Genomic DNA, 19817 nt, shown 5'->3' with positions numbered 1-19817 from the left:
CAGATTTTACTCAGTAAGATCACTCAATTTTGGGGCAAATAAGGCTTTGTACCTTTGGTAGCCAGCTGCAGCACAGCAGCTGGATAATGGCGGTCATGGTAGCATTCCCAGACTGTGCTAAGCTTGTCTGTTAGTCTCAAAAGGCATCATTCAGGTTATTTATTTTTTTTATTTATTTTTTATTGGCCAAATTTTATATTATGTCATAAACTGAGAAGTTTTGGGCCACTCCTAAAAATATACAGATATGTTGTATATACATTATTATACATATTAACAGGTGTGAATTACTTATAGAAATATGTAAAATATTTGTTTTCATATTTAATTCCAATGTATCAATATTCTTAAGACTTAGAAGTTCAATGCTCTTTTAAAGGGAGCAATATTATGTGATTGTATTATTGTCATTATTGGCATAAATAATCTCAAAATGACAATAATATATTACTGTGTCATTGTATATGCAAGTTGTTGAATAAAATTTAGTTATAAGAAATGCCAATAATTTGTTTATCGGCATTATTTCATGGACAATATATTGTCCAACAGAATTATTTCTTGTGATTGGCCTATGTACCATATAGAAATACTGTGGCACTGTTAGATTGACTTTCGTAGTAGCAGCCCAAGTAGGACAAGAGAAATCAAACTTACATTATTTTGAGTTTACCGTCAACATTGATGCCATTCAGAAAATAAAAGATTTTGAAGTAAGTTTGAGAGTGGAGGAGGCTGGAGAGAGGCGTAAAATGGACAGAAAAAATCAGAGAAAAGAAGAAGAGTGAAGACACCTGGTTGAAAACTGTCAGATCATCTTTAAATTCTTACTCTCTGCTCTTCATTCCTCTTTGCACATGTTTGGTAACGTGAGCGTCTCTGTGTTTAGCTTAAGATGCTCCTCTCTGCTTCTGCCTTTTCTCCAGCGGACCTGACACTTGTGCAGGTTCAGCTCAGAGGTCTTGGGCGGACACGATGCGCGGGCTCACACTCACTTTACAAACACTGGGATTCTTTTTACAGTCTGGACTCAGGCCAGATCACCCGCCAAACCACATGGTCACGAAAACAAGAAGGCTATCCAAGGATAGAAATCTCCCACAGACAAAGAGTGGTGTGTTTGTGTGGATATGAGTGGGTGGCTTTAATTATTGGATGTGTATGAATGAAGGAGTACAAGAAGAATCTGCCTCGTGATGTAACCAACAGCCTACAAAAGTCATGTTTCTTCAGTACAGTTCAAGAGTTGATTTAGGTCTGAATAAAAAGCATTCTTCTTAATTATACGGAAAGCGCAGCTGTTTCATGGCATTATCATCAACTTGCAGACTGTTAACATTTCAAACATGCCTACTACAATGATAAATCCTGGAAATAACCATTAATTCTGCTGCTCGGACAGCTACGGGTCAGTTTAACCGAGTGCTTGTTTTGAGATTTGAAGTGTTTCTTCTCAGTTGGAGCAGGTGACAGTGGGAGGTGTTGTTGTAATGGTGTTGTTCAGGGTCACAAAGCTCACCTGGCTATGACAGGAATGTCCTCTTGTTCTAACAGGCCTCTGTTATGTTGGGAACCTTGACCGTCTGACAGACAACCTCCGGGGGCTGATGTCGGAGCACTCGGGTCTCACAGGTTAACAATTACAGCACAAACACAAAGTCTAAACAGTGTCACAGTCTGCATGTTCAAACCTTAACGGTTATGTCCCAAACACATATTTTTCCTCTCATCTTTGGAGTTAATTAACAATATAGATTGTTTTGGTGTTAGTTGCAGTGTGTTGGAGATAGTGGCCGTAGAGATGTCTACCTTCTCTCCAGTATAATAGAACTCAGCTTGTGGTGTTTAAAGCACCGGAAATATACATTTGAAAAACTCAACAATTGTCTTTTTACAGAAATTATCATCCAGTAACTCAAGATAATCCAAGAACTATTTTCTTTCTGCAAAACGACACCTGCCGATTGAATCACCGTGCAGAAGGAAGCGTGCGTCTACCTAGCAACACTAAACTAGCTTAAGTTTCAGTTCAGCAGAGGAAGATGCCATTAATGTTTACATATCATGCTGACACAATCACAAGCCTCTTATCCATGAGTAGATGCACGCTTCCTCCTGCATGGGCATACTGTTAGCAGGTAAAGTAACCTATTTTGCTATTCCTCATTTTTTGTCAGATATATAATGTTGTGATGCCAGTCATTCATATAAACTTGGCCAAAGTTTCAAATTATGAGATAAACTTATGTGTAAGTAATCCTTGTGAGAAAAAGCCTCAGGTTTCAGTCTGCTCTGTATATGGTCATCCTCTCCAGGTACTCTATTGCAAGGGTTCACATAACAAGCACTGCTACACGAATCTATATGCTAATGTCAGGGAAACATGTAATATTGGCTCCTGATTGTTCATTTTTAAGATTTTGGATCATATTCCTGCTGGAACATATCTGATTGTGTTTAGAAGCTTTTATTGGTGACAGAAAGTGCTACTGCACTCCATTACAGTCATTCCTGGCTACAATGATGGTGCATAGACTCCATGAACGTAGACCATGGATATATAAAGAGATTTACATACAGAGTTTGAAATGGGGTCCTGTTCATGTTTATGAAAGTTGCACAGTGATACATAAAGTCAAAAAGTTCAACTTTCCAGATGTGAAATTAACCAGATCTTCCGCATCCTTGGGCCCATAGAGCAAGCACACTACAGACTTTAATAAGCCGAGCAGGTAAATTCCGGTTTATTCCTCTACTAGACTGAATGTAGATAAAATGATCTTAACTTTCGAAATGTTATCGAATAGACGTAATCCCAAATCACTTGGAGGATGTTGTGATGCTTACAAAAATGTAACTACTAATTTTCAGATGTCTCTTTCCTAATGGAAGGTGACGTCTTTTTTTGGGCCCATTAGCATCACGTTACGGACCTGAATATTGTAATTCCATTGTTTGACCTCTAAGAAAATTAGCTTCAGAGCCCAGCGCACTTCCCTTGAGCCTGACTGAACGAGGAAGACCCGGAAACACTGACTAGTTAGATCAGACTAAGCTTTTTCAGAAGTGCTTAAAGGGACAGGCCTTAAAATGGACTATTTCAGACAGAGTATAAATACCAGTGTTCCACCACAGACAGTGTGATGAAAACAAAGTGTTTTTAGAGCATCAAAGCACACAAATGTGTACTAGTAGAAACCCCAAATACAAGTATGAACCTAAAAATGGACATAAGAGATCCTCTTTAAACTCCTCCTCGTTCTGTGCCCTCCACACATGGCTGAGCTGTGGCACATCCGCAGGTTCCTGCAGCTGGATGGGGACCAGCGCTGTCCCACTCTGGCTCATGGCTTTGTGCAAAGTTTACAGCTCGCTTTAGCTAATGGAAAAGATGGGCGGTTTTGTGGACTAATATGGTAAAAGAGGGCTTTGAAATGCTTCTTCCCTTCATGCTAGAATAGGTGGTGAGCGTGAAGCCGAGCAGCTGCTGCTGCCGAGGTCTCTGGTAGTCTATTTGGAAAAGTCAAGGATGTGTCAAAATAAATACACTATTCAGTGTGTTAGTGAGGGTGGGCTGCTGTGTACTTTATCCCACGTGTGGCCTTTTGGCCTCAGGCACCTTTTCTGTGTACACTATACGCTCCGTAGGTGTTTGCTGTCTTTATTTAGAAAAGAGTGGATATTCAAGTGATGGAATAAAGTTGGCTATTGTTAGTTTTGTTTGACAGTTTGCCTGGTTATTACTAGTGTGTTGGCCACAGGTTGTAATTTGGATAAATGTCTAGTGTGTCTGATTAAGTGGCCATTGCGGCAAATCATTATCAACACAGTTTACTTTGGAACAAAATATTAGATTGTTAAACTGTGTTTTATCTTTGTGCTTTATAGTGTTTTGATTATATTTCTTTGTGGGATTTGTTTTGTTGTTGGCAACTGCATGTTAAAGAAAACATATCTTAACCTTTTAAAACCTGGATTGTCATCAGTTTTCTTGTGTGGCATTCACCACTTAGGAATATTGGTTTGTTTTTTTTTTTTCAAATACTTGGGAAACAGACAAAGAGCAACTTGGAAAGGGATAAAGTGCAAATTGCAAGAAATTGGGGGAAAAAGATAAGAAAATGACCTAAGAATTAGTTTCCTTGTTTGTTTTTTTGTTGAAAATTAATATTCATAAATGGGAAAATATTCAGAAAAAAAATGTAATTTTTAACTTCCAAGTATCTATTCAAAATTATTTCATATTGTTTTTAGCACTTTTTTTAATGTTAATTTCTTTGTTTTTTCATTGTTTTTGTTATTCCAGATTTCAGGATATTTTCTTGTATTTTTTAAGTAATATTTTGCTAATTTGGGGTCATTTCTTGATAAGTTGCTCATTGGGCAATTTCTTGTGAAGTTGAAGAAATCAAGCTATTTTGCTCATGGGTTAAATAAAGATTAAAAAATATTTTAGGATGAAAATAATATGAGAGATTTCAAGGCTTTTGGGTGGTTGGAAAAAGTCTCTGACAGCTTAAGCGGCTGTTCCAAATTTGAAAAGTACAGCTGCAGGATAGAGGAAATGCAGATGAACCAGAAAAGTGACTAAAATGGGACAGTGATGGCATCAAGCTTTATTTAGGTAGACCGCAAAGTGGACTACTTATTGACTCTACTTACAAAGTTGCCACAGGAAATGTCCTCACTTTCCCTTTAGATAACTTTAGCTGTCGCCTGTCGCCTCAGCCCACTGAGCACAGCGATCCGCAACCTTCGATTACAGTGAAGTCTGTGACCTGACCAGGTTAAATTTGGACTGCATCGCACTGCAAATGATGCATTCTGTCTGGGCAAAACCTCCAACTTGTAGGAAAACACTGGGAAAGGTCAGATGAATGTGGTTATGTTCAGCGGGCTGCCGGTCACCAAGAAAAGACATCCAGAAATTCCTGCAGGTCAGCGCAGCCTCTGTGGTTATGATACTTGGCCTCACACAGCTCTGCGCAGCAGGGAGGGAGACTGAAGGGCTGTTTTTGTGACATGCTGACGACGGTGTCCTCGTGGATATTTGGACACCACGTCTCTTGTGCACTTTATTCTGCACTTTTATTCCATTATTGCTTTCTGGAGTTGAGCCAGCTGGTCTGAGAGCACACACTGCAGCCGTCTCCTCCCTTAAGTATGTTTGTGTGAATCAGTAGTTTGTCTCAAATGTTTATGTTTTCAGGAGTGAGAGTTGAGGTCTGTTCTATCTCAAAATGTAATTTTTAACCTAAGTAACACAGTAGACTCCCACTCTTAATGATTGAATAACCAGAGATTCAATTGCTTCACGTACAGTTCATCTGATCTCAGGTCAGCATACCCTCTGCAGATAAGACACAAGTTCTGTAACATTAACAAGACTAATGCTGTGTTTTGATTCAAATATCCCCATTAGTACACTTCCAAGAAGTACACTATGTAGTTGTGTAATGTGCATTTTTACATAGCAGTGCTGTCTCATGTCAAACAAGGCTGTTGTGTACTTACTGGAAATGACAATTGCAACATTTTACCACTTTTTCTTCTTTTTAATGGCAAACTGCAACTGAGCAGAGAACTTTTGTCAACATTTGAACATGATTGTGGCCTGCCAAAATATCTGCTGACTTGTTTGCCTGTTCAAGTTTGGTGATCCCTACTCTTCCGGTACACAGCCAGCTTGGTGACCTTTGAGGGCGAGAAGTGTCCAGTATTCCAAACTAAATTTTTTAATGCTATGTGTACATTATCTGTGTACTCATTGTGCACTGAATCTTTTACATGCTTATTAGTGCGAAGACACTTGTGCATTCAAAATAGCGAGTGTACGTACAAAAAAACTAGATTAAAGACACAGCAAAACAGTCTACAGACATGCTAGCTGTTCTTTTTTTTTTTTGATCAACAGTTTTTATTGCTTTTACAATTCAAAACAAATACATACAAACAAATACCCCCCGCCAAACCCACCAGTCATCATCACTACATACACAGTTGGTCTTGGTTGTGAATATCAAGAATACTCCATCTTAAGCATTGGACACAAATTAAAATTCTAATAATTATGAAAAATTAAATACATGAATAGATAAAATCCAAAACATATTCCAAAGTCTATGAAGTGCAAAAATAATAATACATATCTTTGTCCATGCTAGCAGCTCTTTTAGGCTGCAGTTTGGCTCTACAATGTTTTGAGTTAAACCCTAAAGCTAGCACTGCAACATGTTCACAACGACAGTGCTAACATGCAGATGTTTAGCAGGTATAAAGTTTTTGTTTGCAATGTTCACATTTGCTATTCAGCACTAAAAACAAGGTCCGGCTGTGGCTGATAGAAATGTTAGAACTGGACAACTGGAAATTCTGACAGATGATGGCACTACATTAAAGTGAATGGATCGCCCAAACTATCAAACCATCCAATAGTTGAAGCTATAAGAAGTTGTTTATCAATTTGAAAAAAAAAAACAACTACAAATGTAGGATACAGACATAATAGTGCTCGTCTGTTAGCAAAATTATGTTTCACAAAGATTAGTATTTAATCTTTTATTAGGCTGTAACTAATCAAAACAGGGCTGTAGTCTAATTTTCAGAAAACAAACAGATTTTCGGAACAAACAGATTTGGACATGTCGGGGCAACTGCTGGTCATTTGTGAGCGTCCTACTTTTTTTAGGACCTCCGTTGACCTTATTTAGACTGGATCAAAGTGTTGGAACAACAGATGCACCATCATTGCCATCTCTTGATTCCCCTGCTCTTAGAACCAGCCCAAAAATTCCCTGAAGATGTTTTTGGACATAGTGCATCTTCACTTGGCAGAACAAATGTTTTCTGTAATGTGCTCAACCCTCCTCGTCAATGCTGCCCATTTATGACTGCTCATCTCGATGTATTTTTATCTATGATATAGAGGCAGGGCAGATGGGGCAACAGGATTACACACATTCCTACATTACTGGTGAAAATGCAGCTGCTGGAGACGAAACCAAGTGTGTGATCATGTCTACGGAGAGCCGGGAAGGGAAAGTCTGGTGCTGATGGTTATCAGGATGACTGAGGCGTTGTATGTTTGAGTTTGACACTGAATCCACATGTCGTACATTTCACCTGTCATGAACAACATGCAGGGTGACTTGCACACCATATAATGACTTGTCTCAGGGTTCACGAGACAGCCTGTTTTTGCGCTTTACCCATGATGACCACAAAAGACCTCACACACCTCTCAACACGGTCATTGTAAACACACCCCTCTAATTATGACTCGTTAGGTCATTAGAGGAAAGCTGATGCTGAATAGGAAGAGAGGGGAGATGAAAAGGCCTGAATACACTAATCCTGGCAAATTATAGTCTCCATTTCAAACATCACACTCTCACGGGGCCCTATTGTGGAAACGATATAATGAAATCTTTCTGTGCCCGCCCTCGCTGATACACTGCATTGTGCTTTTCCTTCAAAAATTATGACCCAGCATCATTAACCATTAGCAGGGGCAGAGGGTGAGGTTGGAAGTGTGGAAAACTCGTAGCCTTGATAGATTTTGTGTCACAAAGTTGCTAATAAGTAACAGTTCTACAAATGTCAATACGTCCAAGCCGGTTTCTCCCTAGAGTGTTTGTGTGGCGCTTCGGATTTAATTGGAAGAAGAACGCAGAAAGAATTCATATTTGTATTTAGTATTAGTATTTAGGGACTGTTTTAATTTCTATTGTTTGCCTATCTCTGAGAAAACTCTACGTTTGTTATTGTTTTTTTTAAATGCTAGTTTAAAAAGCACCAACTTATTTCCGTGAGACCCGATATGTGTTGAGAACTCATCGTGTCCCTTCTCTGTGTCCACAGTACTCTCTGACGGAGGCCAAACTCTGAGGTGGAGGAGGCCGTAACGAGGCCCTGAAGGAGCCTCACACCCTCCCTACCTGACAAGCCGGACACATCGGACAGCCATGGCTCCTCGGAAACGTGGCGGTGGCGGCGGCCGTGGTGGCCTCTCCTTCATCTTCTGCTGTTTTAACAGCAACGATCACCCGGAGATCACCTACAGGCTCAGGGAGGACTTTGCCCTGCAGGCCATGGAGCCGGCACTGCCGATGCCCGGATATGATGAGCTGGATGGCATGTTCTCCGAGTTGGTGGTAAGATTTTATTCTGCTGTTTCTTGTCGAGGAAATTCAGACCAGAGTTATTGGCTTGACTTAAAAAGAAACATTGAATTTATGTTTTAGTAAATTAGTTTTAGTTGTTGATTTAAAGATCTCACATGAGAAAGTTCTCTCACATGAATTTCACACGTTCTGGAGAATCAGGTCGGGACGTTGTATGAAGTTTCCCTTTTAAGAATGTTGCACACAACAGCAGATTATCTGTCAGAAGCATTCTCACCCACTTAAAATGTTAAGATAATTTCAGGTTTGCATTTCATGTTTGAAAGTGGCTACAGTGACTAATAGGGACAACAATTTTTGGATAATTAGAAGCAAAAACAAACACACTTTTAGCGGGCATATGTTAATGTTGCCAAATGCCCTGAGTCGTTATATTGCAGCCTGTTTCACAGCTGCTGGCTTCAATGCTCTTGTTTAATATTGGACCAATTTCAAAAATTGTTCTTCAAATTTGTCATTTAGACATAGAATCACAGAAAGATAGGGTCCAGGTTAAAAAATGCAGAAGTAACACATAATTCCTTTGTGCCCGAGACCTCCATTTTTGTCCAAAAAACTATTTAAAAAAAAAAACCTTCAGTGAGCCACATCAGTGCACTATGTGACCTGTTGTATATTGCGATCAGCAAGACCACTCTACTTTATTTTAAGTTAATCCCACATTAACCATCCTGCTGCTATAAATACTCAGTCAAGCACCAAATGTTTAACTATCCACAGCTGAAAATAATCCCCAGAAAATGCGTTATTCATTCCTGTTTTGGTAATGTTTGCCAAAAACTACAGTGCCTTTTAAAACTATTGTGAGTCGTTTCAAAGGTTAATATTTCAGTTTAGTTGGAAACAAGAGAATTTAAAATATTTGTGTTTTTACAATGCATGTTTAACATCCAGCACAAGAGACACTTAAACATTTTATTAAAGTCAGAAGATGTCTTTAAAATCTAATTTTACCTCATTATGTACTGTCTATTACATCTGAGGACATTCCTTACAAACCGTCACTTCCTCCCCAGTTTACACTGTCTTGTGAGTAACGGGGCCAGGCTGCTATTCTTCCTCTGTCTTATTGTCACTTCTAATTTGTTGTGCTTTCCTCTCTCTCCTGCCCCATTTTCCTCTCCTGTGGTTGCCACAGTAATCTAAGCATGACATTTTTGCACATCAATAGAACTCATTCAGGAACTCTTAATGTCTCGGCCTCCTCCATCTGCTAATTGCTTGTTTTTGTCTCCCGTCCTTTATGAAGACATAATTGAATAAGTTGAGTGTGACAACAAGGAGGCTTTCAGTTGCTCTGTTTACCAAAAGAAAACAGCCACGTGCTTTTCTCGTCGCCCAGTATGAGCCACCATGTGCGTGTATAATCTGAACAGGCTTGCTGGAAAAAAGACTGTCGTGGAATAAGTTAGGGCCATCTGGTCTGTTACGATCAATTAACCCTGACCTCTGAACTAAAGATTCAGTGAGAAAAGTTTTCCAGCAACCTTTAGGTCAAGATGGAGCTTCTTCTCCCATCGTAGGTTCAGGGAGATGCTCAAACAGAAGACAAACAACTGTGGTGCAGCATAAAAACACATTGCCTACTGTAAACTACAAAACTCATAAAATAAAACTACAAACTCACATCTGAAGACTGTGAGTTTTTAGTTGGACAGTATTAAATTTTGAAAACATTTGGAATCTTGCACGGTCACTATTTGCCAACTACAACTAGATTCTTTTTGACATTATTTCCCATCCTGCTCCTGATGGAAAATACATGCCATACTCCCTTTAAGAAATATAACATATTAACAATTCCTTAAGTGGCTGCAATAATGCATAACTCTAGAAACATAAAATTTGTCATATGCTTTAAGCACTCTCAATCTAGCACCAATATCACCTACAGAGATTAACTGGCAAACTGTTTAAGTAATTAAGATTTTTCACTAAAATAAGTGTAGTTAAGATCAGGACAGCAATACGTTTATTGCATTTTTTATTGCCACGCAGATATTTCGGGCCAGACACTTGTCTTCAGCGCGTGCATTTGGCTATATCACAAAGAAGGCCCACAGGTGGGGTTAATTTTAAGTCCACACATGAAAACACCTGCAGTGCATCCCTGCAGGGGAAGCCGACATTTTTAAGACACAGAATCACAGTAATGTTAAGGAGTGAATAAATAAATTAAGGAATGATGTCCGCTCAGGTCCTTATTGGTAGTGCTTGCTGTTTTTTAAATAGAAAGAATTTTTGTGATCATTTATTAAGGACCTTTTCAATTATTGCAGAATTGTAATTCTTACCCCATCTCTTTTTTCCTGTATAAAATACATTTAGACCAATGGCCAACTGCGGGCATTAGAGAAACAAATGTATAATACCGAAGTACTATGACAGTACACCGGCTGTTGAGCCATTGGCAAGTGCAGTCTTATGTGTTGTACCCTAATAATATGATGCCATATGATGCCGTGACTTAGCACACTTTTTAAAATCCTTCCTGGAGCTCTTCAATGTTAATTGTCTACCAGGTTTGTTACTCACTCTTTAGAGCTGGAGAGAATGCACCTGTAAGTTGTTAAACATGTTCACATCATTGATCCTCACTATTATGAGCCAATCCTAATAACTTATATATATTAGCACGTTGGATTTCATCAAAATGTCAAGACAAAACAAAGCCTGACTTAACACAGCTTCGGCTGATTTACGACCACTTTACACTAAACAATCTAGGACATATATAGGACTTATATAGTGCTTTTCTTAGTACTCAAATGCATGAAATGCCAAAAATGTATTAATACACATTAAAGTAGTTTCACACCTTGATAAAACCTCAGTTCTACGGGCAATCAATTCTTCTTCGCTGCTCTAAAACAGTAGCCAACACAGCAAGTTGAAATGTGCAGCCAATGGCAACCGCCGTTTTAGAGCTGCAATATTTTACCCTGGAAAGTCTCACCAGTAAAGACGCAATGTGACCAGCATTCATTCTCTCTATGTTATACTGTATGGATTTGTGTAAGTTTTTCAAAAGGCTTTAACCTGAGCCATGCCATACAACAATGATAGTAGTACACAGATATTATTAGTAATTATTTTAAATGCATTAGTTTTGGTTGGTTACCTGGTAGTGGCCAATACCCAAGTTCAGATATCAGGATAAAATCGTATTTGAACATTTTCAGTAAAATTACCTGAAAAGTCGTTTGTTGTACGGCAGTTTAGTTGTTTTTTTCCCCATTCAGTGCTTACTTGTGTACTTAATCCCTGAGACGAATCAATAATCCATGCAACTACTTTAGGACATTTGATCACTGCACATATTGATTCACGGGGCTTGATGGCTTCAGCAAAGAACATCCCCAAAGACAATTAAGAGTTGTCGCTATAAAACGTCAGTCTGTAGGCTAAACCACTTTAACTTAATCTCAATGCTGGTTAAATATCAGCTAAGAAAGAATAAAACTGCATTTGTTTACAACACTTACATGGTCTCCTGGAACTAAAATGCTTAAAGGCTTTCTCATGACCCTCACCATCTTTTTCATGTGAAGCTCATTAAGGCATAACGTGCCTTTGGATTTGACCAATGTGGATTTAAACATGAAACAGCACAGACACTTTATTATATCATTATTATTTTTTTTATTTTTAGGTGGGACAATTTTTGGGTGGCTAAAATATGTTTTGCTGCAGGCCCCATCCACAGCAGTACATAGCTTAGCTTCTGTGCTGGTAGATTTGGTTAATCAAAAACAACACCAAAAAAACACCACATCTTTAAATGATTCACTTCTGGCGAAATAACCAAGTTTGTCTGATTTTACATTTCCCTGCAATTCAAACAAGTTGTCAGTTGTCTACCTGGAAGTGATTGCTGTTATTAGTGTGACTTCACGATGATCTCGCCCACAGCCTTCTAGTTCATTTTCAGCTTGCATAAAATAGGACAATGTTAAAATACATTTCTGGGACAACACAAGGGTTTTTTTAGGATATTTTTTTCTCTTTCTCTTCTATATTCATGTTTCTTTTTCTGTCATTTTTAATGTCTTTTCCATGACTTAAACATTGGTTAACTGTTCTCGAAGTTCTTCAGGACGCATGGAAACCATGTCTTGACATGCAAAGTCTCAAATTATAACTCGCTGAAATGTTTTAATTGCAATTCTACTTTCGCAGAGTGTTCAAATGCTTTCTGGTATTTCCCAGCAGCACCCTTTGTGTACCTCTGTGAATGATCTGTTATACGTTGTGACGCATGTTGCCTCCAGATGTTTGTTACCACATGTCGAGCGGGCAGACCCCGCCTTATCTCTCCCCTATTACTCACACGTTTAGAGCCTGTGAGACATCTGATTTGATTCAGAGTCACATTGAATTTGGCGATGAGAGCGCCCGGTGATATCCAGCCGATCATGAAGAGATTTAACACAAACCAATCTCAAACTGAGAGCAGGGCTCTGGTGCAACTGCTCCTGGCAGATGATTTTGTTTTGGGGAAAAACAAAATTGATTTATGTGGATATTTCAGAATTTGCATCATGATGGTTTGATGGCTTCTCTGTGAGCAGTGTGTTGAGAATGATGCTCTCCTTCTTGTCATTTAGTATATCTTTCCTGTACAGTCATCAATAAAGGAATGTGAACACATATTTCAAATTTTTTGTCTTTCTTTGAACCCTCCTCACTGACATTTCTTAACTTTTTCTTCTTTTTTTGTTTCTATTTTGCAGGACGAGCTCGACCTTACAGAAAAACACAGGGAAGCCATGTTTGCTCTGCCTGCAGAGAAGAAATGGCAAATCTACTGCAGCAAAAAGAAGGTAAAAGACTTTCACTGTGCACATGTCAAGCTCCACATCAGCCTCCACAAGCTTGCTGCCGAGTGGCTGCATTCACTGAATAATATCTCTAAATATCCTGCCAAGTTTGTGTAATCTCCTCCCTCATTGATTTTTTTTTGATACCTGAAGCTGTGAGTTTTTTTAAACACAGAACCACAAAACATCGTATCACAGTTTTCCTCTGGCGTGACTGTGTTGTCTGCACAGTGTTTCTGAGGAATGCGTCTTTAAAGGAAATCTTTATCCTCCAAATGTTTTTTTGTATACGAAGCACTCACTTCATGTTAGGTTGAATTTATGAAGAAAACATTGTTGTTGTTTTTTTGCATGCCTCAGGTGAATGAAGAATCCAAAAACAGATAAAATTCTTGACGAATAGGGGTCAACACTGAACAACAACAAAACATTATCAAAACATCTATTTAGAAACACACACAACTCATGCAGTATAATCCAAGTATAATTATCCAGTCATTTGCTCTGTGCTTCCTCAACAGGCAAAAACAGTAACTTTGCCTCGCTGAAAACAGGAGATGCTGGCCTACCACTTAGTTTGTTTGTGTTATTGTGTGACTTTGGTCAATTCAAACTAACCAAAACACCACAGTCACACAATAACTTAAACAAACTAATTGAACAAGGCAGCAGTAGACCAGCAGCCCCCTTGTTCAGCGAGGTAAAATTAATGTTTTTGTTAGTGGAGTCTGTCTTTAAGGAGAGCATTGATACATTCCACTTTTAGTAAGGTTTGTTGTTGGAAAGAGCTTTCTGTATTCTGTATTCAAGTATTGAGTGTACGACTAGGTATATTAGACTTGGATTATATGGCATGAGTTGTGTGAGTATGAAAACTGATATTTTGATATTTTTCACTGTTGTTAAAGGTGGACCCCTATGACTTCAATTCATCAAGAATTTTCTTTGTTTTTGAAATCTTTGTTCCCTGTGGTAGCATACGAGAAAAAAAAAACAAATTTTCCTCACAAATTCAATATAACATGGGGTAAGTGATTGATTTACAAATAGTCAGTCCGGTGGTGAGGTATTCCTTTAATGTTGGATGTATACTACAAGATTAAACAGCTCAAATTTCACAGCAAACTAAACTTCCTGTGAATTATGTACTGTAATAGAAGACATTAGAAACACATTATAATGACAAGAGAATTACCCAAACATTTCAAGCGCACCATTCAAGTACTGCCAAGAGCACTTTCTAATAACTTTTTTCCCCTAGTCTGTAATGTATCTCCTCAATTACAGTCACTTTCCTCACTACATAATAAGTCTGTGCGGCCTCTTCAAAGCTCCACCATGAATAACTCACCTAAGTGAATGTTACACAAGGTGGTTATAAAAATAGTGATGTGTAGAGGGAGTAACACAAGTGCTAAATCCAGCCTGCTCCATTAGATAATCCACTAACAGAGAAGGCAGTGACAGAAATCATAAAATACTGAAATGTATTGCAAGACTGAATTCAGAAGTATCTTGTTTCTGATGACTCCACACAGTGTTTCCCAGACTATAACGTCAGGGCCTCATTGTCCGACTGTCCTCCCTGATTTAAAGGGAGGATTTTTTAATCATGCGGTTTTTTCCTAAGATAATACACCTGTCCCATCAAAGCATTCGTGTAGCCATAACATACTCTACCACTCTGTGGCTGTGTCGTATTCCATTATGTCTTGTCCTCATGATAAAAGTAGTGTCAGCTGTTCCTCCTTTCCCTGTATATTAATTCCTCTCCTGCATGCAGGAAAATGCAGACGCTAGGTCTAGTTTAGATCAACTCGATTTGAGCTTTCCAGCCACCTCGCATTCTCACAGCAGTGTTTCTCAAGGGTATAGGTATGAGTGCGTAGGATATCCTGTCTGGACTAACATGCAGACTTTTCCTGCGTCCGTTTTCAAACTGGAGGTGAGAAGTGCTGGGATTTAATGTGATGGATGGAGAGTTTGCATGACAGTGTGAAGTACAGGTCCCTCAAAAACACAGTTGCAGAACGGCACGGCATACGTGCAAAAGTGCAAAAATTCATCAAGCATACAGAGTTCTGCACAGAATGTGATGATGCTAATTAGTCATAAGGGTTTATATTTTGTAATGTAGGTTTTAAACTCAAATATGGAATATTTTAAGCTTTTATGTATTTATTTAGTTAGTTAGTTAAAATTGAGTCCAGATAGTTTAAAGGTCCAGTGTGTAGGATTTAGGGGCATCTATTGGCAGAAATGGTATATACTGTTTGTAATTCTTTTCTTCAGTGCATAACCACCTGAAAACAAGAATCGATGTGTTTTTGTTACCTACAATGAGCCATTTATATCTTCATAGGGAGTGGGTTCTCTACCATGAAGTCTGCCATGTTGTTTCTACAGAAGCCCAAAGGGACAAACCAAACACTGGCTCTAGATAGGGCCATTCACATCTTCGTGTCGGCCACCGCAGTTCTCTTACATGATTGGCACATGGAAGAAGTTTGTAGATCTGAAACCTCACAGCTAGATGTCACTAAATCTCTCACACATTACCTTTAAATATGAATGAGGAAAGTGTCACCTTCTCTCATTGTTGATGGTCTCATTGTGGTCATGATATATAATTTATATTCTTACTGACATTAGGGTTTAAATGTTTTCAGATATTTTGGGCCATCCCAAAAAATTCAGTGTAGATCAAATTAGTAACTGTCAGAGGTGTTGTATCCATTTGCATCCATTTGTATCCAGATTGATTTTGGAAAGTGTGGACTGCAAGAAAACACATGAAATGCAATTTTTTCAAATCAGATCAAAACCTCCTTTAGAGGTTGTTGTTTTAGATGCATTTGCAATCAGATTTCCACGGATGTTTCTCAGTCTAGACTCTCTTGCCACTCATATTGGATTTCCAAGTCTCTTTTGTGTTGATCACAACTTGACACACTGCAATGATGTCAAATCCAGTGACGCAAGTGCTGAGCAGAATCCATGCACATTGCTGTTGAGTTTGTCTGGTGCGATGTAAGAGTTCTGCAGCACGACTTCACAGCAAGATTGTTTGGAGAGCAAAAGGGTGGCCATCCATTTTTAATGCTTCTGCACTGGAAAGTCACCAGCAAAGCTATGTAGTTACAGAACCTCTGAAGGTGGCAAAGCTAACAGGTTAACAAGTTAACAGGTTAAAAGGCTTAACTGTAGCATCATATTTACCTCACAGACTTTAAATGGTGTTGATCTTTTCATTGAACTCACAGGAGGAAAATGAATAAATGCCAAACTGTTCCTTTAAATATCCATACATATGTGCCAATAATATGTATTTATGTCGCTGACTCGTTTTTAATGTAGAATTGATACGTTTTTGAATTTTTGAGTCTATGAATGTGATTAAAGGCCTGAGGGGCTACACCACATGCCATGATGAATTATTCCTCTCACTTTTGTTTAAGTATTGATGCATTTATGACCTTGGCTGCACACAGTGTCCACTAGCCAGCAGCAGGAAGGCGAGAGAAGGTAGCTGAAATGGAAACAGCAGCGTGTATGCTCCCATTTTTACTGCGTCCCAGTTAGTGGCCTCATTAGGAGAAGTCTCGGGGCCCAAGTTAGCCTTAAAATAAGCCCCAAATGTTGCTGTGCCTCTGCTCAGATTTCTAGACATCAGGCAGGGTTGGTGTGAAGGTGGAAACAAATCTTAACATGCAGCATCGACCTGCAGACGGGAGGGAGGAAGGAGTGAGGGAAGGGAATCAATAGTGCTGACTTTGCAGCAGGCTCTGGCCCTGACCCAGACAGATACATCTGAGCTCAGAGAGGAAGGGGGTGTGTGTGTGTGTGTGTGTGTGTGTGTGTGTGTAGAAAAGACGCAAAGGAAGCAGTCAGTGTCCAAGCCAAACAGGAAGGCTTCACTTCCACAGGTGCAGCTCTTGTGTGTCTGACAGGCGGGATGATAAGAAGGAAGGTGGGGTCATTATCAGGGCGCATTGAGCCTGCGAGTGATGAGGACATTTTTTTCGACGGTGGTTTCTTGGCTTCAGAAGTCGGGCCGAGCCGGGAGGAGATAAGTCAGTCGAAGCAGCAAAGCTTTAGCTGTTTGGTTTGGCTGGGCACCTGAGCCGATGAAATAATGCTGCCGAGAATCAATCTCCTTCCTCCTTCTTGTCGGCTCTCTTCAAGGCTCCATCATCTGCCAAGACGCAGATTTACTGATCTGGTTGTTAGCAGAGATTTTGCAGTTGGGTTTCAAATTTCATCCATGAAAAAAAACTTTATTTGTGAGATGGCAGAGCCGTAACTTAAAGGGATAGTCCAGATTTTTTTTAAGTGGGATTGTATGATATACTTATCCACTGAAAGTATATTACACACAGTAGATGTCAGACAACATGCCTCCAACTTGGAAAAGCAGGAGTCCAACATGGATGCTAAGCAATAACTGCTGTGGAGGAGTCAGCAACACAAGACATATTTTAACCACCTAAAAAATGGCAAGACAGCTTAAGTGCAGAATATCACTTGAAGTGTACACTATATCTTGTGAACGCGTCAAGTTTATCTATCTATCTATATCTATCTATCATATCTCAAGAATGTCTTGTTCAAATTTGACACAAACATTCACAGGAACTTAACGAAGAGCTGTTCAGATTTTGGCGGTCAAAGGTCAAAGGTGAAGTTTACTGTGACCTTGTCAGTCTCACTCTTCTTAAAGCGATATCTCAAGAATCCCTTCCTCAAATTTGGTATAAATTTTCAAGTGGACACATGGATATACTGATTAGAATTTGGTTGTCAAAGGTCAAGGTCACTGTGACCTTGTATCTGTCTCACTTTTGTGAACGCAATATCTGAAGATGGCCTTAAGGGAGTTTCCTTCAATCTGGCACAAACGTCCACTCGGACTTAAGAATAAACTGATTACAAGCTTGTGGTTTAAGGTCAAAGGTCAAGGTCGCCACATGAAGCATGTTTTTGGCCATAACTCTAGAACTCTGGGTGCACATCTGGAAACTGTGCTGGTTGTATAGATCTTCTTTGTGTGAAACATCCATGTTTTCACAGACATGGATGTAAACGGCAAGTGCAACTTGACTTATGCACGGAGGCATACAACCGCCTAGCAGGTTTTAGGTGGGACTTTTTTTAGGCGGCTGAAATACATTTTGTTGCGTCCCCTCTCCACAGCAGTACATTACTAAGCTTCCATGTCGGACTCCAGCTTGCTTCTCTAAACTGGGGGCATGCTGACTGACATCTACTGTATGTAATATACTGATTTTGGATAAGTACCCCATACAACCCCACTTAAATAAATCTGAAATATCCCTTTAACTTCTCTTTCAAGCAGACTCTAAATAACTGAGATTGATTCCTGTTTCCTGGTGTGCCTTTGATCTTTAGTTTCTCAAATGTGGAAAAAATAAACTCCCAGAAAAACACTCCCCCCTTTTCTCTCTCATCATGACCCTAAATAAACCGGAGACATGTCAGTGTTTGAAGAGCGCTGACTTCCGAGTTGAAAGATGAGCTCTTTAAGATGCAGAATGAAGTGGTCCCACCTCTGCGTCATTATGGACTGAACTTCTTCCAGCAGCTCGGCTGGTCGAGCTGGCACCGGACGCGAGTGGAACAGCAGGATCAGACCTTCCCGTCGCTGCACGATCCCTGCAGACCGGCCAAGGCCCGCAGTTTCTGCCAGAGCGGCCAAGTCTCTGCAGGCCGCTTTATTAACTGACGCCCAATTAGTTTCTTATGGTCACAGCTCGCTTGTGCTTAATGGAGCGAGGGTTAAAATGAAAGCCGGGGGCCCTTTTATGTACAGGCCAGGTCAAGTCATTTTCTCCTCAGTGTTTTTCCTTTGAGTTAGAAAATTAAATCATCTAAGAAATGTCTCGCAGTTGTTGTTTTTTTTCCCACTTGTAATACAAACGTGCCTGTCAGAAAGATTAATCTCAGCGTGAATCAGGGCATGTCCTTAATCCACAGTTTTAACATTCATTTGCTAATCTCAAGATTTTCTCAAGCAGCTGTGCTCTCTTTTCTGCACTTCTCACCGCCTCCTGAAACTCAGCAAAGCGCTTCATGATAAAATGGGCTGGATATCTGTGTCGTCCTACTTTGAGTTCCTGCTCCATTTTTGGCTTTTGGCTATTTATGCAGTGGACCTTCTGTTCCCCGTGTGTTTGTGTGTTTCACATCTCAAAGCCAATTGATCTGAAAAATGATAAAGTCCTCCATCTGGTTTGCAGTTTGACTCAGATGGGTTCAATCATGTGACACGAACTAACTAAAACTCGTCCTCTCGTGCGACTTTGTAAAATAGACCATGTTTTTATGTTTTTTAATCCCAATTGCTCCCAGTTAATATTCATTAACGAAACACATCTTTTTCCAATCAATTTGTATTTTTTTTCACATATCTTAAAGTGCTCACTACACAGTGTTATTCATTCCCTGTTATTCTCTGTTTTTCAGGAACAAGAAGAAAACAAAAGTGCAACTAGTTGGCCAGAATACTACATTGATCAGCTCAATTCAATGGCTGCTGTGAGTAATAACATAAACTGTTTTATTTTTGTATATATAGAAATCATTATGAAAAAGTCCTTGAATAATGACTTAACCTCTGTTCCTCTTTCTGAGGTGTCAGTCAAGTGTCCAAGATTATAAAACCCTCTGAGAAAAATTTGTGATTCTGGGCTGTATAAATAAAACTTGACAACTTTCCATTAAATGAAGCTACACCTGCGATACAAGTAACATAGGCCCTAATTCCTTATGCTTTTTTCTTCTGTTTGTTCTTAAG

At 39.4% G+C, this 19817-nt stretch overlaps 1 protein-coding gene across 4 annotated transcripts in view; it reads left to right on the top strand.

Moving 5' to 3' along the window:
• Positions 1 to 19817, top strand: part of LOC121955389 (disheveled-associated activator of morphogenesis 1-like) — a 68465-nt gene that overhangs the window by 29319 nt on the left and 19329 nt on the right. For all 4 annotated transcript variants that reach the window (XM_042503328.1, XM_042503325.1, XM_042503327.1 and 1 more), the window contains 3 exons: positions 7861 to 8153; positions 12917 to 13006; positions 19487 to 19558. In XM_042503328.1, the coding sequence (XP_042359262.1) occupies positions 7965 to 8153; positions 12917 to 13006; positions 19487 to 19558 (351 nt within the window). In that variant the 5' untranslated portion in view covers positions 7861 to 7964. The remainder of the gene's footprint in view (positions 1 to 7860; positions 8154 to 12916; positions 13007 to 19486; positions 19559 to 19817) is intronic.

This window comes from Plectropomus leopardus, chromosome 16 (genome assembly GCF_008729295.1).
Source record: "Plectropomus leopardus isolate mb chromosome 16, YSFRI_Pleo_2.0, whole genome shotgun sequence".
NCBI lineage: Eukaryota > Metazoa > Chordata > Actinopteri > Perciformes > Serranidae > Plectropomus > Plectropomus leopardus.
The sequence above is the reverse complement of the archived record's forward strand: the minus strand, read 5'-3'. Positions and strand labels throughout refer to the sequence as shown.